The 24197-nt window shown below is 41.3% G+C and overlaps 1 protein-coding gene and 1 long non-coding RNA gene across 3 annotated transcripts; both read left to right on the top strand.

The window, feature by feature from the left end:
- Positions 1-1555: 1555 nt before the first annotated feature.
- LOC137261371 (uncharacterized) lies at positions 1556-12575 on the top strand. The gene is made up of 4 exons (XR_010954851.1): positions 1556-1643; positions 10166-10269; positions 10584-10776; positions 11226-12575. It is a non-coding gene; the product is annotated as an uncharacterized lncRNA (long non-coding RNA).
- A 4818-nt stretch (positions 12576-17393) lies between these two features.
- On the top strand, positions 17394-23945 carry LOC137261373 (lipopolysaccharide-induced tumor necrosis factor-alpha factor homolog). Of its 2 annotated transcripts, none has more exons than XM_067799112.1 (4): positions 17394-17590; positions 19800-19902; positions 21453-21681; positions 22330-23945. In XM_067799112.1, exons 2-4 carry the CDS (start codon positions 19845-19847, stop codon positions 22439-22441), a joined length of 399 nt encoding a protein of 132 aa, XP_067655213.1. In that variant the 5' UTR covers positions 17394-17590; positions 19800-19844; the 3' UTR covers positions 22442-23945. The 2 variants fall into 2 exon arrangements, with proteins under 2 accessions (XP_067655213.1, XP_067655214.1); XM_067799113.1 differs by having other exon boundaries at positions 17430-17578.
- The last annotated feature ends 252 nt before the right edge of the window (positions 23946-24197 follow it).

Raw genomic sequence — 24197 nt, forward strand, 5'->3', positions numbered from 1 at the left:
GGTCAGGGCTCATGGCAGGCCATGGAATTCTGTCAATTGCATTTTGCCGCAAAAAATCATTTACAGCATGCGCCCTGTGAGGTCTAGCATTGTCGTCCATAAATATGGGTCTCGTTGCCAGAGGATGGTTCTCAAAATGAGGTACCACAGCCCTGTCAAGAACCTCCTGTTGGTAACGAACACCGTTAAGGTTGCCACGGATGGTAATGATATCCAACTTGCAGTTCATGGAAATGCACCCCCATACCATAACGGAACCTCCCCCAAAGGCCACAGTCTCCTGGATGTTCCGTGGAGCCATTGCTGTCTTCCTCTGCCTCCAGACCCGAGTACGACCGTCCACCATGTGCAGCAAGAACCGGCTCTCATCTGAGAAATGGACCTTCCTCCAAGAGGCAATGTTCCAGTGCAAACGGTCATTACACCAGGCCAGTCGGGCTGCCTTATGGGCTGGAGACAGTCTGGGTCGCTTGATTGGCCTCCTTGCCCGGTATCCTGCAGCTTTCAGACGATTCCGAACAGTCCTGTTCGAGATGGGTCTCCCTGGAAGCCACTCCTGTCTCAACCGAGAGCTCGAGTCGAAGGACCTGCGCCGTACAAGTCTCAGTAAAGCTCTGTCCTCCCGGACTGTGGTCTTCCTGGGTCTTCCTGGTCTAGGCAGGTCTTTAACTTCATTAGTGGCCCGGTATTTTTTCAAAAGTTTTGAAATTATGGAATGATGTCGTCCGATTTGAGTCCCGATTTGTCTTAGAGACATACCAGCATTCCTCATGCCGATTATTTGCCAACGAGTGGCCTCTGATAATTTCCTACGTGCCATGACATTGAAATGAATGAAAAACCGAATGCAATCGACAACCTGCGCTTGTAAACACCCCAGGGAAAAAGTGCATTTTTCGAAAGTTGAGGTTAAAGCAATGCACGTGCGCTGTGCAAGCTTCACGCGCGTCATATCAACCCATGAAAAGCTCATGCTGTATGTCAATACATCAAAATTGAATAATCAATCATCAAAATTACTTCGTTAAACTTTGTTAAGTTTTTATGTGTCTTTGAATTTGGTGTTGCTTAATTAATTTCCATATGTATAGCTGGAATTTTGATTGAGTTCGGCGTAAAACTAAACTCACTCACTCACTCAGTCACTCTTCCAGATTCCCTTATTCACAGACCGCTGCCATATAGCTGGAATATTGCTGAGTACGGTGTTGAACAAAAGCCAGCCACCCCAAGTACCTCGTCTACCTTTAGGAAATAAACAAGAAAACTATAATGACAGTAACTACAGCCATACAGCGTATTACTAATGTGTTTAGAGATCTGTTTCACGTAATCATTATTTTATGTTCAACGTTTTGCCTTATAAATCTTATGGAACTTGTATGGCTTAGATTAGCCTCTGACTTGAAGCTTTGAACTGCTCCTTTGTACAAATAACTACCCTGTGACGTAACACAGAGTATCAGCGCTTTTTACGCCCGAGAGCGGGTGTAAATGTGACGGATATGTTGCAGATAGCTTTGTATACCCGTCCAACCTTGACGACAAACTGGTAAACTGGTATATGCACACTGTCTGTCTGGAGCTGTACTGTCAGGAGGTGCAGAAGTTTGTTATCGGTAACTTTTTGGGAGTAGTATAAGGTGAGATGAATTTTCTTTCATTTTTTCACTATTCAACCCAGTGGTAGGATGACTGACCGTGCCTCGATCATCTGGATGCCGTTCCACAAACCAGTCGTAGCCTTATGGCCGCCGCTCGTTGATGGGCGGAGTGGGAGTTTGACGCTTCAAGACAGCATTTGTTCATTAACGGTATAAATAATTATCTTAAACATTTCATCACATGCAAACTTTGTCACAGTTTTTCAAAACTGAATTACTGCCCTTACCTTACACCACCCACTGAGTCAGTTCAGATCTCTGACATATACGAATATCAAACCCTGTCCAGGAACTCCAGAGATATTTTCTGGCCGGCTCGACAATGGTTCCAGAGTCTGGTTGTCACGTATGTTCTCGTCACGATATGGTTGCAATATTGCTGATGTGACGTTAAATATTAACTCACTCGCCTACACTCCAGAGTGAACCTCATCGTAAACCCAGCGTGAACCTGTTCTCCTCACGATACACACGTTTCCAAAATCCATTTGTACCATCTTTGCTGACTCAGACTTCTCGATTTTCTGGATCAGATCGATGAATCTGAGATGTTGGTTGTGAGGGAGCATCTGTCTTGAGTGTCTTGTAATGGAATCAGTAATGTTGAATAGTAATGAATCTCCCATCCTAGGTCAATATATATGTAGTTATCTTTAAACAAGCTGCAGCATGAGTACACTCAAAGCTTAAAAATGATAATATTTAATTAAATCTGCACAATAGCTTGATTAGAATCGGAAATGTAATTACATTCCTACCACGTTGTTTCTGTAAACATATTCAAACGAATCAGTATGCAGTGTAGACGTATTGATTTAGGTTTGACTATCACCTTGTATCTCAATCAAGAAAGGCGGACACTTTATCTGTATCGTAATGAGCATGACCCTTGCAATTGTTTTGGTTAATTCGTTTCGTTTCGTGTGCCCTCAAAGGGGGTTAAAGTACTGTAAAATTATTGTTCTCCTGAGAGGGTACGTAAGTCCACAAACTTTTAAAGTAAATTAAAACTTTCCACATTTTTCATCGTAGAATATGATTGTGTCTTTTAATGTATGGCTAGATTTCCTTAATTACTAGCGGCTGAAGGGATGGTGTAAATCCAACTAGGATCCATGCAGGAAGTAAATGTAGTGTAAGTCCCCATCGTCCCTAGTATGGTGATCTACCTTCAGTTGTTGGTGATATATAGCCCGTATTTTTTGTCGTTTTGTCCAAATAGTTATATTAGTTGTAATTTTTCACGCTAGTTTTTGCTTTACTGTCCTTTGTCGACGGGTTTATAAAATACACATATAAGGTAGTATTCATAAGAACATAAATACTAAATTTAACGGAACTTCGGCTACCACCGTCGGTAGACCTGTTTTAAAGTCAATATTACACTGATGATAGCGCTAGGGTGGACAGGGGATGGGGTCGGGGCGTTTGGGGTTACTGTGGGGGCGGGGGTTCCTGGGAGTGTGTTTGCACGAACAGTCTGCATGCTGCATGTAACCCATTGCTCATGTCGCTATGCAACCAACAACACAAACTGACAAGCTTATCTTTATTTGTCCTAGTAATTTAAGCATTCTTGCCAGCATGTCAGTACTTCCTGGTATAGCTGTCGGGGTATATCAGATTTGCGACCGATATCAGCTAGCGTGAGCAAGTCAGGCATGTCTTCATGGTAAATGCGAGGCTGTAGATTACATGCCAAACAAAGCCGTAGAGTGAGATCTGTATACGTGTATACAATACTGCTTCCCTGGATGGCGCATGCTTGGGGAGCTGAGGGTCAGGGTTCGATTTATGACTGCGTCTAACGAAAATATTTTACGACACGGTATTTGTTGTTACTGGAGCTGTTTGTGGGAATACCGAGTCGGGTTGTCATGGTAAACATGGGTATGGTATCTCATTTGATTTGTAGTTTTTAACTAGTAAGCACATTAGCACGCAAGCACCCAATACATTAAATGCCATTCACCCATCCTTTACAAATGTCACTCAAATCTCATTCATCACGTGAAACATGTCGGGAACATACTGCTTGTGCGTCGCTATGTAAGATTATTCGTTCATGAGGCAGATATTTCAGTACCACTATAATTAAGCTGAATTTTGTTAAAATAAGTTGAAATTTGTGTCATGAATTGAAGACAATTTTCGTTTATCTGCAAACTGAAATGTTTGTCGTCACCTGGGAAAAGTATTCTCGCTAATGGGCCGCATGGAAGGTAGTGTAAATTTCAAGTGTCATGTTTCTCCTTACTGCATTTCCAAGAAAACGGAATGCTGACTTGTGTAAAATCCATATTCGGAAACTTTGTACAGCCGAGTGTTTCCGGACAAATGGATTCTATCAGCTAATCAAGTAATGTTCGTGATTCTGTGAGATTGCCATTGCGAGCCAGTGCTCATTGCAACCTCGTGCGAGGCGGACGTGTTTTCACGTCAGAGCGGTCTGAGCGAGAATATTTTTACGACTCAAGACTTGAATCACTATTGGTGTTACCAGAATAATGTATAATCACGTTGGCTTCACAATTACATAGTCAATATTCGCATATTTGGGAATAATAAAGGCTATTACTTTTATAGATAGTTCACACGTGTTGATACGGTGACATAGCATGGCTTAGGTGGCGCTGAAAAGCTCTAGGCCTGATCTTCAGCCGAACAATCATGACGCTGACACGTGCCATAATAATGCCAAACTGCATCAGAACCAGAAGCTCATCAGACGTCCAGAAAATTGCAAGGTGTTGAATACACCAGAGGCCAACAAACCTATCTGGGGCACTATTCCACCAGAATCACGCGCTATGGATTGCAAAATGCAACGTGTTCAGAATGGAGTGATTAAGAACGCTATTGCAATAGTTCGCACTCTGGATTCAATGGTGAATACGAAGTCTGATCTGCCAGTAGATTTGTATTAAGCGACTGTGAACACTCTCACCTTGGCGTCATATGCAAACAGGGAGTTAATAATGAGACGCAAGCAGTTGATTAAGCCTGACATCAAGGAGCACTATAGGGCGTTGTGTACTCCCTCCGTACCTTTTCGTCAAGATTGCCTCTTTGGAGATGACATGACAAAAACCTGAAAGATATGTCTGTGACCAGTAGGGCAACAGAGGAGCTAGTCGTGGATGGAACATTTACAGATTCACTCCTGACCAAACTGGCAGGAATCACAACTATCGTGGTAGAGGCAGAGACAGACAGAGAGGCTATGGCTATCCTGGACCTAATTTTTAGGAAGAGGAAAGTACCACCCTCAGAAACTGTTCGAGAAGAAAGGAGCGGAGAAGCACTAAATAGCTAGCCAACTACCAGCAGGCCAGGTAGGTGAGTGTGAATCGAATCAGAATATTGTAGAAACTGATCATGAGTTTAATGCTGGTGGTATAGCAGTGTACTTATCCGACTGGGCACTAATACAATCAGACCAAAACATTTTACAAAATTTGAAAGGCCTTGAAATAGAATTTATTTCTGAACCAAAGCAAACCACTGAACCAAAACAAATTGTGGCAAACTCTTTCAGTTTACTTGTATGCCAAATGGTTTAGCGTGTGCCCCTAGGATATTCACAAAGGTACTCAAGCCAGTCTACGCAACATTATAAACTGAAGGTCAGCAATGTTTGGGTTATATTAATGATAACTATACTCAAGCAGATAGTTATGCTCAATGCAAACTGGGTTTACAATCAATTATGAAAAATCGATACTTGAGCCCGGTACAGAACTGAAATTCCTTGGTTTCATGATTAACACAGAGCAAATGACTGTCAGATTGCCCATTGATAAAACTTACATCCATGATCAGTGTAGATCAACCTTTGTCAAGAGCAGACATTCAATTAGGTCAGTAGCTCAGCTAATTGGTCTCATGGTATCATGTTTTCCAGCAGTCACATTCGGACCACGTTTCTATCGGTTCCTAGAGAGGGCAAAGACGGATGCATTATCATAAAATGCTGGCAACTTTGATTCTCAAATGGAATGAGGTATTGAAAGCAGAAATGAGATAAAATGGTGGATTGAAAACATAGCAGATTCAGGAAAGAATGTTTTGTTGCCTGGAAAGGCACATTTTGAAATTGAGACTGACTCCAGCCTACTTGGCTGTGGGGCATATATGAAACAAAGCATAGGTGGCAGATGGTCACATGAAGAGTAAAACCTTCACATTAATGGGTTGGAGACAAAAGCAATATGGCTAGCACTACAGGCCCTTTCAGTGAATCGTGATTTCAGAGCCAAAACTATTCTTATCTTTTGTGATAATACCACGTGCACTGTAGTTTCATACATCCAAAATATGGGAGGCTCTAAATCTGAATTGTGCAATAGCATAACTAAGGAAATATGGATGTAGTGTAGACAAAACAATATCCCACTTACAATTTCACATGTTGCTGGAATTCAGAATATCAGTGCAGATAGGATCTCAAGGAAGTTTGTTGACAGAACAGAATGATTTAAATGTTTTTCAAAACTTGGTGGCATATTTTAAAGTCAATCATAGTATTGACATGTTTGCTTCGAGACTCAAGAGGAAACTGAGCCAATTTGTTAGTTGGAGGCCAGAGGCAATGGCTATTGATGCATTTTGACAAACATTGAGTTCAGGTATCATCTACTACTTTCCACCATTTCGCCCATTGTCTAGATGTTTACAGAAAAGCTAAGGTGTTAATGACAGCTCCACTCTGGCCGACCCAAGCTTGGTTTTCACTCATACTCGATCTGATCTGTTACAGCCAGAGAGACTGTCAGTGACGCCCCGTCTGGTGACGTCGCCCCAAGCGAACAGACACTGTATCAGGGTCTGAAATTGACAGCTTTTCTGCTATACGGGAATCCTACAGACAGAGACGACTTTCTACTAAGGCAACAGAGATCATCATTGGATCCTGGCGCCCAGGTACACAGCGACAGTATTCATGCTACATCGCAAGCTGGAGACAGTTTTGTGGTGAGAGGCAGATTGATTTCTGTCGACCATCTTTTAGTAATGTGCTGGATTTTTTTATGCATCTTTTGCAACAGAATCTAGGATATAGGTCTATCCATACAGCAAGATGTGCACTCTCAACATTCATTCATGTCTGCAGATTTATTGAAGGTATATTTCAACTTCATCCACCAAAACCTAAGTATACAGACATATGGGACGTTAAAGAAGTGTTCGTTTTCTCTGAAGTTTATCTCCTTTGGAATAATTAAGCCTGGAGGACTTGGCATTGAAACTAGTGCTTCTAATTTCATTGGCTTCTGCCGAGAGAGGGCAAACATTGCATTTACTGGACATTACTAACATGTCAAGCACTGAGTCGTCATATGCATTTCAATTATTTAAGCTGGTCAAGCAGTCCAGACCAGGTGGATTACCTATACCTTAGTGTTGAATGATTACCCAGGGAACAGGGATCTTTGTGTTGTGCCTGTATTGAAACAGTACCTAGAGAGGACTGCTGACTCGAGAGATGGAGATTCTCTTCTATTTGTGTCTTACATTAGACCCTACAAGGCTGCATCGAGAGATACAATTTCTCGCTGGATTAAGACTGGGTTGTCTAAATCTAGTATTGACACTCGTATCAGCGCACAGTACAAGCGCAGCGGCGACAGCTGCAGCTTTATGTGCATCAGTACCAGTAGCTGAGATATTGAGTAAAGCTGACTGGTCATCAGAATTGACCTTTGCTCAGTTTTATAGCAAGGCAGTGGTCAAGGGGAGACAATTCGCTGATGCCATCCTCAACTCTGTAACCGAGCATCTTGATGTTGACTGACTGTGTATGATATGGCAGTTATTAATTACGGTCATGTTACCGTATTGATTGACCAGTGTTGCATGCATTAGTTCTCTGAGTAATTACTGCAATATCTATGACATATTGTGTCAATTACCTGTTGAATAAAGGTCCTCGGAAGTTTCTTAACTTTAGTGGATTCTTTCTGTTGCTGATGATGGAGATAACTGCTGTTTTTGAGTGAGCATTAGTCTTCGAAGTCTCGCAGAATCACGAACATTACGTGATTAGATGATAGAATCTAAAAGTTAAACGAGACTTACCTGAAAGTTGAAGTTTGACAAGCTAGTCTTAGTGATGGATGGATTATGTGCCCTCCCTTATATACCCAGCACCCATTCTACTCTTTAATATCCCTTGTTCCTAATGCCACTCACAATCTTTGAAGTCTGACTCACATACGCGCAATGGCAATCTCACATAATCCCTCCATTACTAAGATTAGGTGATAGAACCAGTCAAACTTCAACTTCCAGGTGAGTATCGTTTAACTTTTAGATTTCCTGGATCACATTGTGACATCTTCACAGTAATCTCTAATGCAACCTTATACACGCCCCAACTCGTCAGTATAGACGACTATTGTGAAACAACTATTCCAAATGCGTTGCAATAAACAATTAACACAACAATAGACAAACGGTGCTAATCCATGTCAATGGTATCAACAATTCAAAAGGACTGAAGGTTTAAAGCTTAAGTGCCGATATTCCGATATTCTGTGTAATTATCTTAGATATTGAAATAAATACTTCAGTGTATCGTCCCTAAGATGGTGATCTACCATCAGTTGTTGGCTATCTGTAGCCCGTGTTTTTATATTGTGTTGTTTTATATTGTGTTGTTTTATTGTGTTGTGCAAATAATGATGTTAGTTTCCACAATAGTTGTGTTTCACATTGTGATATTGTTTTTCTGTCCATCGTCGACAGGATTTATGAGATAGAATCTAATTCTTTTTATTGTTAACTGTTCTCGTCACGATATGACTGCGATATTGCCGAGGTGACATTAAATATTAACTCACTGGCTCACCTCACTGTATCTTAATGAGATCATAATAAAGCTTATTACCCTAACAACGTGTTGTAGGGACAGTTCTTCTGTTCATTCTTCTAAGGAACGAATTGGTTTTTTTAATTTAAGGTTTGCAAACACCGCGTGTGGTTTATCTGACATTGGGAAATGTTTCAGCAACATTTGGTTAACACAAAGAAGGAGACTTAACAGAGAACAAGGTATCATCTGCAAACGACCTTGACCTGTGTAACCTTATCAGAAAAAGATCTATTTCATGCACAAATGATAATCATGAAATATTACCGAAGATGGCAATCTTATCAGAACCAGATTAGATGACACTTTATAATCGAGGAATTATTACATAAGACATATTTTAAATGAAACGTTCATAAAGGGGGGTGGGGTGGGGGGTGGGTGGGTTCCTGAGACCGAAGGGCGAGGGAAACAAACAAACATCGAGGGTACGCCAAGCCACGGGCCTCGAGAGTCCAGTGAACATAGTATTTATCATACCGGACACATCAATGTTAATTTTGAACTGTTTGAAGCATGGGTATCGGATTGTACACTTCAACCAACCAGTGTGAATCAAACGATTCGAATCTTGCATCTTGCTGTTTCTTCCCCGCAGCTATTGCCTCAGTTATAATCCTGAAGCCTGTGGCCAAATACGTTGATATGCCCCCATGTACACTGTATAGAATGTAATGCTGGGCAGTATCAGTGTTAATATCGATATTGAATCTACTGAGTGAATTTAGTATCCAGATATAAGCACTTGACACCAGCTGCTTAAAGTACGAAATCATGCTACCCTTGCTTGGGCCGAAAAGATTGCACACGGTTTCTGTTTATTCTGTCAAATTCATTACAGCCATAGTCAGGATTATTGTCATATTGACAGCATCTCTATCGTGTCAGTGCTTGGACAAGCTGGTCGCTTCCAGGTTCAGTTTTGGGCAACGAAACTCTTGCCTACCTGTACATACATCCTGGCTAAAACACAACTGATGTACCAAACTGTTCTTGAACACCTATTATAGAAGTTGAAAGGCAGTTATGTTGCTACAATCTGTATATAAACCTTGAGCATATAGGTTCTTTTCTTCGTCTTTATATACCCATGCATAATGCCAATTCACTACCAACACAGGTATAGCAGAGTCGTGTAGTCTGATTTTAGTTCACAAAATATTACATTCAGTTGCAAGATTCGTCTTAGGAATTTCACGATTCCTTTCGCTAATTTGACCATGAAGCAGCAGTCACCAGAGATTCGTCTGGATAGACTGTTATATGTATTTGTATACTCACAGCATGTACTTATTCCCTTTGGACTCATCGTCCGTCAGCTGAATCAGGTACAAAACGTAATGTCTGACCTGCCGCAGTTATCGTTGCTTAGCTATATGAGTGGTCGAAATCCGTCGTGTAGGTAAGGCCTTAATATTGAATGGGCATGTTTGATCACACATGTACTCATAAGTCATTATGCATCTGCAATCTGCAAATGTGCCGATAGGCTTTCTTTTTAATTATACATTGTTGTAAAGTATTCACTTTGTGGAAACACTTCCTTTAACGTGTCCATGAGTCACTAAAATATAGACTTAATATTGGTATTGCAACTCACTAAGTTGCCTCTTGTGCATCCATTTCAAAGGAATCCCTACGTTCAGTGAGCTGCGATGTCTACAGTACCTCCGCCTCAGTCAAAAGATGGCATGGCCCACAACATCCCTCCTCCACCAGAATACAGCTGGTCTGGTACGTACACAACACCATTCCAAATCTACATTTAATTAACCTATTTTCTTTTTCCTTGCCATGGCCACGAAACCACTAACAAATGTTAGGTTACAATTTAACTGTCCATACCACTATTAGGCTGGATCTTTTCAGAAGACTGGAAAGAATAGAAAGAAGTATTTCGCTGGCATAATCTTAAGTACTGTGCAGTTATTTTGAATGTACGTGTATAAATGTACCTTAATATGACACATTATCATACAAGGAGGGACTTCAGAACCGAATACTGCCGATGTGACGTTAAATATTAACTCACTCACTCACTCACTCAGAACCGATGCCCCAACAACAGCAGCAACTGAACGTGACCACTGTCAACATGGGTCCTCATGGTGCCCTTGTCTTGTTCCCACGGGATCCAATAAGCCTCACGTGCCAGTTTTGTCACGCATCCGTTGTGACCTCAGTGGAATTGGTCAACGGCGACTCAACTTGGCGAGCAGCGTTCATATGCTGCCTCCTTGTGTGAGTCTTTGCTCTATTTCATTTGCGTAAGACTTCATTTCATAAATATATTACAGCCTTGTGAAGGCTACTTGAATTAGCGATAGCTGCCACATACGAATTGCTACACAGGCGTCATCTTCCTCCACCTTTAGATTGTTTCTACTATGTACTTTCGACCCGTGAAGATCCGGGTTTAGAGTTTGTCTTCAGAAACCCATGCGTGTCGTTAAAAACGACTAACGGGATCGGGTGATCAGACTCGCTGTCTTGGCAGATACAGGTTATCGTATTGATGCTCGTTAGGCTGATCAACCGATTGTCTGGTCCACACTCGATCATTTACGGATCGTCGCCATAAAGCTGGCGGTGTAAAACAACAAGCTATGAACCTTGAGATAAGTAACAATGATTATTCATTTTTAATATTTATTCTTGTTATATTTTTCAATGAATTTTTTTTATTCCAGTGGTTTAATTGGCTGTTTGATACCATTTTGCATGGATTCTACTAAGGATGCCGTTCACAGGTGTCCAAATTGTAAGGTTGTCCTGGGCACAGACCCTGGACAGTTCTGCTGAGTGACGTCATTAGCTACAAGTTAACTGCACCTACAGACAGCATTAGTGACAACCATTACAACACGCCTTGATTAAATTGTCAATAAATAGAAATACCAGCGACCAAAAACATTGATTCGACATAAAAAGAGATAAACTTACGAATATGCGATACATATATTATTCCATGTTGCATTAGTCTCGAGTTGCAAAGGCGACAGGTAAGGACAGGAAGTATTATTGGTTTTATTTTTAAACATTAAACAATTGAACAGATCTTAACACTGTTAATGTAAATATTGTATCCAGGCGTTGGCGGTGGGGGGTGGGGTGGGATGGGGGTGGGTGGGTGGGTACCATGTGGTTAAAGCGTTGTCTCGTCATGGGTACATGGGTACATGGGTACAACGTGTGAAGCCTGTTTCTGGGATTCCCTGGCGTGATGTGTTTGGAATTTTGCTATAAGCCGCCTAAAACCATACCCACTCACTCAGTCATTTCCAGGCCATTGAAAGTGGTAGAGAAGTGGGGTTTCATTGTACTTTAGGTCAGTGAATAAATTTCAGTGAGTGAGTGAGTTAATATTTAACGTCACATCGGCAATACTTCAGCCATATTGTGACCAACAACTGAAAGTAAACCATACCAGGGACCATGGGGACCTACGGTACCTTTGCTACCTGCATGAAAATTTTGATTTTGTTTGGAGTGGTTGTTGTCCAAAATTACACGTTGTTTGGCAGAAGCGAACCTCCGTGCAAGGTTTGATTGCACACGTACATGGTAAAGCGGGCACATAATATCTCCGTACAGAGGGACACTTATCTGCCCTTGATTTCATTCAGCGAAGTTTTTAGGACTGGTACATTTTATGACCGGCGAGTACGCACTGTATTCGCTTATAACAGACATGTTATCACTGTTTGAATAGGGTGGATATAAAGACGTTAATCAGAGTTTCGCAATCGTTCAGCGATCGCTACATGCCATCTGCTTGTCTTCTTTATCTAACTTGTTATACAGAAGCTGACCTATTGATATTCGCCATCTGCTTATCAGTAATATTTAGCTTGTTTTCCAAACACTGACTTACTGATATTCTTATGTAATTGTAACGTGTGCCCCAAACTATTCTATTCTAATTCGCCGCCATATAATAATGCATGACTAATGCAGGTAATAGATTTGGTGTATTTATAGGTCTTTATTTTAAACATATATTTTTAACTTTTAGGGGAATAAAGATATCGTATGTGTACTAGTTTCTGGCTCTGTTCATTTATATATGTTGTACTGTGAGCATATTAAAGCATTATGTTTACACTTGAATAAACAATACTTCCCTTTAATTCTCTCAGAGAAATGTACAGCTAAAGCATAGCACATACATATGTTATCCATTTCCTCGTCTGCTTGATGTTCCACCCACTGATCTTCCCCGAGATTTGTTGTCGCTTTTTTCGTAGTAAATCTGATTATATCCCAGAGCTAATGACTTGGTAACTACAATTAACTGACGATATAATGAACAGTTATAGTCAACTAGATTAAAAAATGGATGATCTCTTTCAGAACACCAATCCTTGACAAAAGATTAAGTGACGGGTTATCATAAATCTGTAATCTCATTTACACATGCAACACGTTTTGACACTAAGGTGACATAATCCACCTGTCACAAATTATTAAATCAAACTGTGATAAATGAAAGTAAAGGTCGTAGCTTCAGATGAATTAAACGTCAAAAAAGCACGATCAGTTAATTTGCATCTTCCCAAGCTGTTGCCTTGCGTAAAATATGAAAAGAGTACAGGGGAGATGACTATCATTTGTATTTTAACGTTCATACATAAACCACAATCACACATATTACAGAACATACATTACACAACATTTAGCATCATGAAACGGCATAAGCATAAGAAAATCATAAATTACTATGAACCACAATCATACACAATACGTACATAACTGTACACAACATTTAGCATCGTGAAAACATGAAACGGCAGATTAGCATCATGAAATCTTCAAAGTGTCGCCGTGACCTTGAAAGCAACGTGAAGGTCACCGAAATCGACTGGGCTCTGCGCCTTCCCTAAACAAAGATTGGTGTGAAATATGAAGAAAATCCAAGAAACAGCTGACAAGAGTAAGACGTTAAAGTCCCCTTGTTATCTTAAAATGAATGTCAAGGTCACCAAAACTGACCGGGACCTTTCGCACACTCTAATGAACCCAGGTACCAAATCTGCATGAGTATGGACTAAAGGAGTCAATATGCAAACTTTAATAAGAAACTAGTTTTCCAGCAAGACACATCCATATCGTAATATGTATGGAATGGACATTCCTCGAGTTCATACGACTTTTGTAACGTATGCAGTATATTGGGAAATGACACTTCTCTAAACTGTGATCCCTTGTAATTTCATTAGGGTAATATTCACAATTCCAGAAAACGACAATCCAAGGTATATTCATTTTGACAGGAAGTACGTATTTAAACAATTACAGTTAATCTTTTTGGAGTCTCTCTACTGTAATCCTGTTACTTCATTTGCATATATGAAAGAATATAGACTTGAAGCATCTTCAGAGATAGATATTCCTTCACGATGCCAAGCTGACGTTTTAGTTACTCTTTCATTACCTGTAACCATTGATGTCACATGATTTTTCTCTGACTATTTGCCTGAAAAAGTCTTTGAATACTGTACATTAATCCGGCCACCTCCAGTCTTTACATACGGCTTCGGATAAGAGTGCCCATTTTTGGTGTCCCCCGCCGTGATATTGCTGGAATATTGTTAGAAGCGGCGTAAATCTAAATTCACTCACTCAGTTCAGATTTGAGTGCATACTTTCTATGAGTGCCATGATGCAGTCGTGGATGTCTTTAGTCGACGCTTTGCACAGAGGAAACATTCGAGTATGTTTTGAATGATGTAATAGCAATATAATCGTCCCAATATAATTTCGACTTATACTTCCTGGTCATTCCATACAGATAAAATACGTTGTCTAGGGTTGCATAGCCAGTTTTAGATCTTGCTTCATTGTCATATAAAATAATGATTACCACAACTTTCATTGAGTATTTGAGTGAGTGAGCTAATATATAAGGTCACATCGGCAATATTTCAGCCATATCGTGGCACCAGTGAACGGCTACCTCCTCGTGGTGGGTGCTGCTGGGTAACGCGAAGAGCTCGCCGACATCCCCGTTGTGGACTCGGGGGGTGGGGGTGGGGGATATTTGGTCTACCAACACGTTTGCTGTAGGTTGCGGCCCTGTGTCGGTGGAGGACGGGATCCTGGTGATTGAGGGCATGGGGGCAGGACCACTGTTCCAAAACCCCAAACAAAAAGACGAAACGCCAACTCGACAATGTTGACGATGAACAGCGACCTTCCAAATCCATTGATTACTGGCCTCGTTTTCTGATCCTTGAGGCTCTTGACAATACTCCTTTAAAGCTGAATACGTTTGCGATATTTAAGGAGATCCATGGAATAGCAGGAGACAATAAAGATGTGAAACGCCTGCGTTCGGGATGTTTATTACTTGAATGCAATAGAAAACGACAAGCAACCAACCTGTTGTCTACTGAAACGCTTGTTGGAGTTCCGGTTGTGGTCTTTGCACATAGAACTCTGAACACCAGTAAAGGTATTGTACGAGACTGAGATCGTCTATTTGCAGATATGGCTGAGACTCACATTGTATCAGAAATGAAGGATTAAGGTGTGATGTATGTAAAACGATTTTCCGCTCGGAAAAAAATGAGAGTGTTCCAACTAACACATAGCTGTTTTCCTTTTCTGCACCGAATCCGCCCAAATCAATCAGAGCTGGTTACTATAGTGTTAATGTTGATGTATGCATCTCCAATCCTCTGAGATGTTTCAAATGCCAGAAGTTTGGACATAGTGTGAACACATGCACATTGTCTGTTACATGTGCTCATCATGCTGAGAATACTCATGTAACAGAAGATTGTGAAAGTAGTTCCGAAAAATGTGCCAACTGCCTTGCAAATCATTCAGCCTTTTCTAAGGACTGCCCCATTTGAAAAAAAGCAGATGGAGATCAACAGGATTAAATTCACTAATAATATTAGTTTTGCTGAAGCTAAAAAGTTGATATAGTCAAGGAATACTAGTGAAACTTATGCCTCCAACGCCAGGAAACCATCAGAAATGACCAACAAAGAAAATACTTCTCCAATCATTACTTTGTCACATGCCTGTCAAACAGACTTGACGTGGATAAACACAGAGACTCCTAAAAACCTTTCTCCTGAGCAATCAACACAGACAGCAGAATGACTTCCTGATTAGCTTTCCTCAGCAACAATCTCCCGTTTCTCAACCTCGATCACAACCAGAGAAAAATGAGAAACAGACAGGTAAAACAAAGATCAAATCAACATCAGACACTTCAAGAACAAATCGAGCCCCTAAAAGGCCAGGCAAGATCAAATTATTTAATAAGTTTGGGTCACTGGAAGATATGGATGTGTCTGATAACATCCATCCTCGGGAACATAGCTTGTCGCCCTCTAAAAAGGTGCGGGGTAGATCCCCAATCAACCCACCATAGTTTCTTTCAAAAATATAATACAGGAGACGTACCTGAAACTCATTGGAGTGCAATAATGCAGCAACCCCTACCCTATATAAATCGTATTCATTTAGATCAAACATAATTGTTAGCATACGGTATGACTATCTGTCTATCTTGTGAAAAATGTTCAAAATACTGTTCCCTAGTATGGTGATCTACCTGCAGTTGCTGGCGATATATATAGCCTGTTTTATGTTGTATTGTCCACATAGTAATATTAGGTTTATCTTTCCTTGCTAGTCTTAATGATAATTGTGATATTCTGGTTGTTTTATTGTCCTTTGTTGACAGTTGTTTTTTTGTATAGCAGACATATATTTCATTTCAATATTAAATCTTCTCGTCACGATATGGCTGAAATATTTCCGATGTGACGATAAATCTTAACCCACTCACTCACTTTTTTTACTGTCCTTCGTTGACAGATTTTACTACATACAGACATTTCATTTAAATGTTCTCGTCACGACAGGCTGAGATATTGCCGATGTGACGTTAAATATTAACTCACTCACTCACTCACTCTCTCACTCACTCACTCATTCACTAAAACTAATATCACTATTTGGTAAAAAAAACCAATATAAAATACGGGCTATATATCACCAACAACGGAAGGCGCGCGCGCGTGCGCACGTGTGTGTGTGTGTGTGGGGGGGGGGGGGTTATTTCTCGAGGAGAGTTGGGGTAGGTGAACCTAACTACTGTTGCGTTAATAAAGTCTTCTGCGACCAAACATTGCAATATCTTTTCTCTCATTCAGTTGTCTCATCTGAAGCTATTTCCTAAATGACAGTATAATTTATTCCAGTGTAGAACAGTTGGAGTAGTTTTAATCTCTTTTAACAAATGCCAAGAATCTTAAAGCCCAGATAAACTGAAAAGCTGAAACAAACTGAAGCTGTAAGTCTGCACCTAAACATCCTGTACTTTGTGCCGCGCCTTTATCAACGGCCCTCAGTTACTAAATTATCGATAGTCACACATACTATCGTTGCGTCGATAGTTTTTCGTGTGTACCATTGTAAGTCCCCATGGTCCCTAGTATGGTGATCTACCTTCAGTTGTTGGCGATCTATGGCCTGTTATTATAGTGTATTGTCTAAATAGTGATATTAGTCGCAACTTTTCATGCTAGTTTTAATTAAAATTGTGATTTTCTAGCTGTTTACTGTCCTTCGTTGACAGATTTTTACAATATGCATATATTTCATTTAAGTGTTGATTTAAGTGTTCTCGTCACGATATGGCTGTGATATTGCCGATGTGACGTTAAATATTAACTCACTCACTCACTCACTAAATTCACAGACGCAATCAAATATATTCCATGCCATGTTACAGTGAAACTGGTGTCAATATTACAGAATAACCCATGACGCCTTGGAAGTAATTATGTAATACATCTGCAACCAGTATACATGCACTTGTGGTGCATGTGTTTATTATACTCGCACTGGGCCAATTGAATGTGGTCACCGTCAGGCGATTACGCCTGCACTCTGCATTGTATAAGGGGAATACATGCTAGAATAGCGATCCGCTGACAGAGAGAGGCGGTGACATCCGTTGTTGTGTTTACCTGGGACAAAATATAAACACGACTACATTGTCGTTCGTCAAGCTCTCGAGGTGGGATACAAGGTGATGTACAACCCCTTTCCTTCCCTTCCTTACGTGTGCATTATGTTCAAATTCCCAATCGTGTTATCGTGTAGGTGTCAACAGTTTCCTTGTTTTGCGGCATATCACGTCTTTGTTGCAGGGCTAGATTACTAATTGTGGGAACGATTGCCTGTCATGTTACTTGTACACAGTACGCTGAAAATTAATGTGTTCGTGTCAAACCTTTAATATCCACGCATACCCTGCAGTAGAATCTGTAATATACCGACGATTGCGAAACACGACACACGGATTTTGAAATCGACACACCACGCTCTACGATAAACATACACTATCATCATATCAGGGTGACACTAGTGTTGTATTTCCTGTGCATGTCTTCTCTGCCATAGTATTCTTTCCCTTCAGTAGTGTCACCCGATCACCCTGTGACAACCGTAAATGTATAATGCTCTCTCCCTTCCCATCACACCCCCCACCCCATCCCCCACCCCAAGTCTTCGGTATTATATGGATTTTCAGTGACAAGTTGAATTATTTTTTACCGCTACTGTGACAATTACGCCTAATGCGAACATTTCCGCGGATAATCATTTGAGCATTTAATAAAAAATTGTGTAAGAAAAGAAAATTAGGCTTTGGTGCTTACTAAAATTGAAATGTTGTGGAATATACTGGGAAACTGATTTATTGTGTGGACACATACAGAATCTCACCCAAGTGTCTACTGATATCAAATATATCAACACGAGTTGATCAAGTAACAAATATCCGAGGCTTGTCGAGGATACTTTTACCTTTATCAACGAGTGTTGATATAACTGATATCAGTAGTCACGGGGGTGAGATTCATCATCCAAAATCATTCATCATGAGTTTTCAAGGAAAACTGTACATCTCACAACACAGTACTGCCATTAGATTTGCAGTGCAGCGATGTCATAGCCTTGTGACGTCTTCAACTTCATGAAGTCATAGCATTGCTGGGGCATTGTACAAAATCTACTGTCTGATTTCACACAAGCGATATCTCCTGCCGAACAAAGTTTTGGATGATAAGTTATTTTACGCTCCAATCCCTGAATATTTCTATCTATTTTTGTCCAGTGCTCTTGTATGTACTCTTCGTGTGTCAGAAGTGTTCATTTCCACATGATCCCTATCACTGGATGTGTACCTCGTAACCACCCACGACCCCTACCCTCGAAGTGTGCCTCCTGGTCATTCTATGAAGGCTGTAGGCGTCTGTAAATGCCTACCTCTTCGTATATCTCTGTGTACCCTTCAATATCTCCACACTATCATAACACGACTTAGGCAGTGAGGTCTTAATGTGCCTCGAGCCCGACGACACCATGCCCATGCTTCCTGGTACGTGCATTCCTCGACGTCTCTCCCTGGAATGTGCCCTAACCTGTCCTATGACACTAATTTTGAAGTGTGCACCAGAATACCCACCCCGTCCTCCCTACCCATACAGCTTGCCAATGTTCATTTCTCGCTGTCCCTCCGACATCCTGTTTCAGTATTGTACCCGTGCACATACCCCCGTCTGCAATGCTGTGTGCCTGTGGCTGTTGTGTGTTTATGGTCGCCAATGGCTGTCTGAGTTAACACGCCATCTTAAAGCGACTGGCTATTGTAGTTTTATCTGAAAAGATAACACCTGACCTTGCTATGAACACCATTAATCAATATAGAAACTGTGTGGTAACACCACTGGCTGTATATAAATCATTGCTATAGTTATATTTAGCAACGGTAAGGTTGAAATCAGTTTGAAAACGGTTGTAACTTGAGTTTATGTTGTGCAAAGATACTGATGGCCTTTATTAATTACATCTGTAAATAAAGGCAGGTGATCATGAGCAATAATCAATTCCACTCGTCTCGATGACACATAATCAGACAGGTCACACACTGCGGTCACCTGACCCTAATCTTTGTCGACAAGCGTATAATAGTATTAAGGACAGCAACGACACAGCACAGGACGTAGATAGTTGTTACAAGGTCTCACACCGGTATGTGTACACGGGTGAAAGTATGCTGCACTTTACATTAACCAGGACACATGATTATTGTTTCACTTCATCCATATGAATACACCAAGGATATTTCATATTTATGTTGTTGGTGATAATCGAATATCCCATATGTAACCATTTACATAAAGGGTATAAAACGTAAATATTGAAAATACTGAAATCATACATTTGAATTTCAGAAACTGTTGATACTGTAAAGTGCCGATCCTGTTGCTATACTAGTCATGTCGACCGAGAAAGGCAGCTACGTTGACAGTCCTCCTCCTCCCTATACGGAGCCAGGTGAGTGGAGGCGTGAGTCAAGGTTCCGTTTTATGTGGCAACATTAACTGTATAGGATTGAAGGAAAACCAGCCTAAAGAAAGGGCGTATCGGTTTGGGGAGGTTCCGCGTAATCATGCGTGTATGGCCATTGATAACAGTTATATCAGGTGTGCTGGTGTTATTTACTGTGGTGCACGGGTAAAGACGCCCACAGCCCCGAATGTGAAAACGTATTGTGTGGGAGGTAGTCAATCAAAACATGTCAACATCTAAGAACTTGTGGTACTTACAAATGAAATAGACTCCATTAATACTTTATATACCAAGCGTCATGAATGAAGGGTCTAGCTATTTGTAACACTATTTCTTAAAAGTTGTATAAACTTCGTCTGCCTCTTAATGTCAATGATTTGCACGTGCCCGTGCACGTGCACCTATCCCAGAAAAGTGGAGGACAATACACATGCATTGGTGTTTTTTCACTGTCGTTCACTGTTCAGGTACCGGCTTGAAATGGCATCTTAAAATATGACTTGTTTCACACTTGCTGAAAGGGGTCAGGCTATCCGATCAAACTCATCGATAGGTTGCTGTCCGCTTTAATGTCGACCAGGTCGCCCCAGAGTCACAGCAGTCCGAAATGATAGGCACATGATTAACACTGCGTTACGCAACAGATTCCACAAGACAGTAGCTCTTTAGCCAAGACACTTCATTGTTAACAATGTAAGGATATCCAGGAGCACGATTCGTCGACGTATGAGGGGAGCTGGACTCCGCTGTAGGCGACTTGCAGTTCGTCTACCACTAACACCATGTCACAGGCTATATAGTAGATATCATGACCGCTGGACCCAACAGGGTGGGGGTGTGAAGGTTTGGGCAGGGATAACTTCCAATGGACTTACTCCAGCGGTCGAAGGTACCGGATGGCGTCATCGCGGCGAGATTCAGGTTCCTATAGCAATACCATTCCTGCAAGTTATGTATGAATTTTACAGTCGGCCCTCTGTACTGCAAGACAGCGATAGGCCTCATTAGGGCTATGATTCTTACGGAATTCCTTAGTGCAACAGGATGTAGAGCAGATGGTGTGGTTAGAATGCTCGCCAGACCTCATCCCAATTGAGCATGACACACGTCACCCAGCACCAGTACTAGTGGGTCTCCCACAACTCCGCAAAGTTCTAGTAGAGGAGTGGAATGCGATTCCACAAGCTTTCTTTATGAACTTCATAAGGAGCGTGAGAACAAGGTGCACTCGGACCGGACTATGCAACTGATGTTTGCTAGTGCGATTTGAAGCTTTTGTCTATATGTCACCATGTGTCACTTTTGTCAACACATTAAATAATGACACTCCTAGTTCTATTATTTCTATTATTAAACGTGTGCTCTATGTCATTTGGCCTTGTATAATACTCCTGGTAAATATATGGTACGCGCTAATCCTTGCGCAAAAAGTAAAGCAGATGTTTACAGAGAACATGAATTAATACTAACATAAGATTAAAACTTGTGCATAATGATAAATGATTGAAATGAATATATGTTTGTGGTCTAACAAGGTGTGGGCTCCTATCATCAAGCCCCTGTAATGTCGCCGCAGCAACAGCAACAGCAACAGCAGCAGCAGCTCGTCACAGTGAATATGGCACCGAGCGGCACCGTTGTCATGTTCCCACGTGAGCCGACGCTACTCACATGTCAGTTCTGTCGGGCGACTGTCACCACGACGGTGGAGATGGTCAACGGGGACGCAACACAGCGAGCTGTTCTCATACTCTGCATACTTTTGTAAGAGCAAATAGATATTCCTCGTCTTCTCCCGTAAAGTCCCCCTGTCTTTTCACAGAGCAGACACACGTGTCTTTAGAACCCTGGATGGGACATTGTTGGACATTGTTGCGCTGTTTCTCTCATGCCACGTTTTGTGAGGGTGACCCATGGTCCCGACTACGGTGATCTGCCTTCAGTTGTTGGCGATCCAAAGCCAGGTTTTATATTGTACTGTCCAAATAGTGCTATTAGTTTTAATTTCCCATGCTAGTTTTAAATTCTAACTGTGATATTCTAGATGTTTTTCTGTCCTTCGTCGACATGGTTTCGTAATATACATATATTCGTTTTCTATGTCAAGTATGATCTCGTCATGATATGGCTCCAATACTGCCGATGTGACGTTAAATATTAACTCACCCATTCACTTTTGTAAGGGTCACATCATGACGATGTAACTGGCGTAAGACTCAACTCACTCGCTCTACCATCTCGTCTTTGTTCGAAACATAACTTTATGTTGTGTTTCAGCAACTGTTTTCCGCCGTGTAACGTTCTGGCTTTATGCTAATGAAATTGATTTTTAAAATGTACACTTTCTTTCACCTGGCAGTTTATGTGTAACTCAGTCACTCACTCACTCACTCACTCACTCACTCATTTCAGTGGCGTTATCGGAGCGTTAATCCCCCTTTGCATGGACTCCACCAAAGATGCTGTTCACAAGTGTCCCAACTGCGGCGTCGTGTTGGGCATGAACCCTGGCCAATTTTGTTAAGGGAAGTACCAGCTGTGAAGCACGTGCAGTATATGTACTGTATTGTATCAAAGGTTGCTGCTTGTTTCACGACAATTCATTAGAGTGTGGCCCACGGCCTTATTGCTTGACAAAAATAGAAACTCGTCAACACTGCAAAAATCGGCATATGTATTCACGGGTCATGAAAAACAACACTCTGTATATAAGTGGGTAAATAACTGAATATTTTTACCACAAGCAAATTCTCCAGTGTGTATACGTCCGTGCTTTAATAATACTGCATAATTAATACTGTGTCCAGTGACAGTGACGAATAACTGAAATCAGTTGTTATTTTCAGATCATATTATTTACATATACTCAAAGCCATTAAAAACGCAACTTCAAAAACAAAGCTTCTTTAATCCAACAGGTGTGCATGAGGTCGGGCGTTGTCATGCTGAAAAACGAGCTGTCTACGGACACCATGTTGAGCCAGCAGTGGAAGCAACACTGGGCGGAGGATGTTATCAACATAACGTTGAGCATTGAGGTTGCCTTGGACCTCCACTAGCTGTGACCTGAGGTTGGCATTGATGCAACCCCAAACCATGACGCTATCATCCCTTTCTTGTACACAGTTACGGGCGAAGCGTTCACGTCGACGTCGGTAGATACGCAACCAGATTTGGGCAATGTACGACCGACGACAGTGTATTCCTTGTGCAGCCAGACTGGTCGGACTGTTTGGGGACTGTTTGCTGTGTCCCAATTGTTACCCTTGCAGTGGCAGCGGCTGGAACCTGTTGCGCAAGTGCTGTAACCAGATGTGACGATCCTGAGCAGTGGTTGTCACAGGCGGCGCACCAGGTCGAGGTCGGTCTGCAACTCTTCCAGCGGCGTTGTAACGTTGTCACAGAGGAGCAATAGTTGATGGATGGACATGAAAGTGTCTGACGACGACTGGCTGTGTAGCACCCTGATCCAGCATGCCAAGAGCTCTGTTCCTGTTATCTGGTGTCGGGCGTGGCATTTTTCCAGACTGAGGAATGTTCAAATTTGCAGAGGTATTTAAAGGGCCATAGTGCGTGAATTGCACGTGCAAAAGGTGGGATATGAAGTTTGGTCAATTTCCTGCAATAACACAATTTCTGCGTTTGCACCACTCAACAAAAAGAAACCCAGCATGAGGGGTACCTATGTGCCATTAGTAAAAGAAATCCACGGAAATCTTAACTAGAAATATTTCCCAAATTAGGCATTGCATTTTTAATAGCTTTGAGTATATATTGTTACGAACAAAACCATGTGGATAAATAGTCATCGAAACGATATCACGCATTTCTCAATGTTGTTCTACTGTCACTCTGTGTGGTGAGCATCAGAACGATGAATGACAGACACTTATTGAAATGACTCGTTTGTAAATACGACAATTTCTGCCTAAGAACAAGATTTAGAAAACATTAACTTTTATGATTTTCGTAGTGCTTCACTGTATGTTGTAAAACGCCAATAAATTCTGCAAGTGTGTCTTTGTAAATTCTGCTTAATGTTGATATAATGTAAAGGACCGACAATTTGACGTTTAGGTAGCCCGGCATCCTGTGAAAAGAAACAAACTGTCCTGAAAATATTTGGGTTAAAATGTTTGCTCTCAGGTTTTACCCTAAAATGAATCTCTACATTCCAACTGAAGGAGCGGTGGACGTAAAACTACTTACGGTTCCCCAATGTTTCGGTATGGTATTACCATGCATGGAGTCTCGGGTCTAAGTGAGCTGGGCGTTCTATT

The sequence above is a fragment of the Haliotis asinina genome, chromosome 14, assembly GCF_037392515.1.
Source record: "Haliotis asinina isolate JCU_RB_2024 chromosome 14, JCU_Hal_asi_v2, whole genome shotgun sequence".
Lineage (NCBI taxonomy): Eukaryota > Metazoa > Mollusca > Gastropoda > Lepetellida > Haliotidae > Haliotis > Haliotis asinina.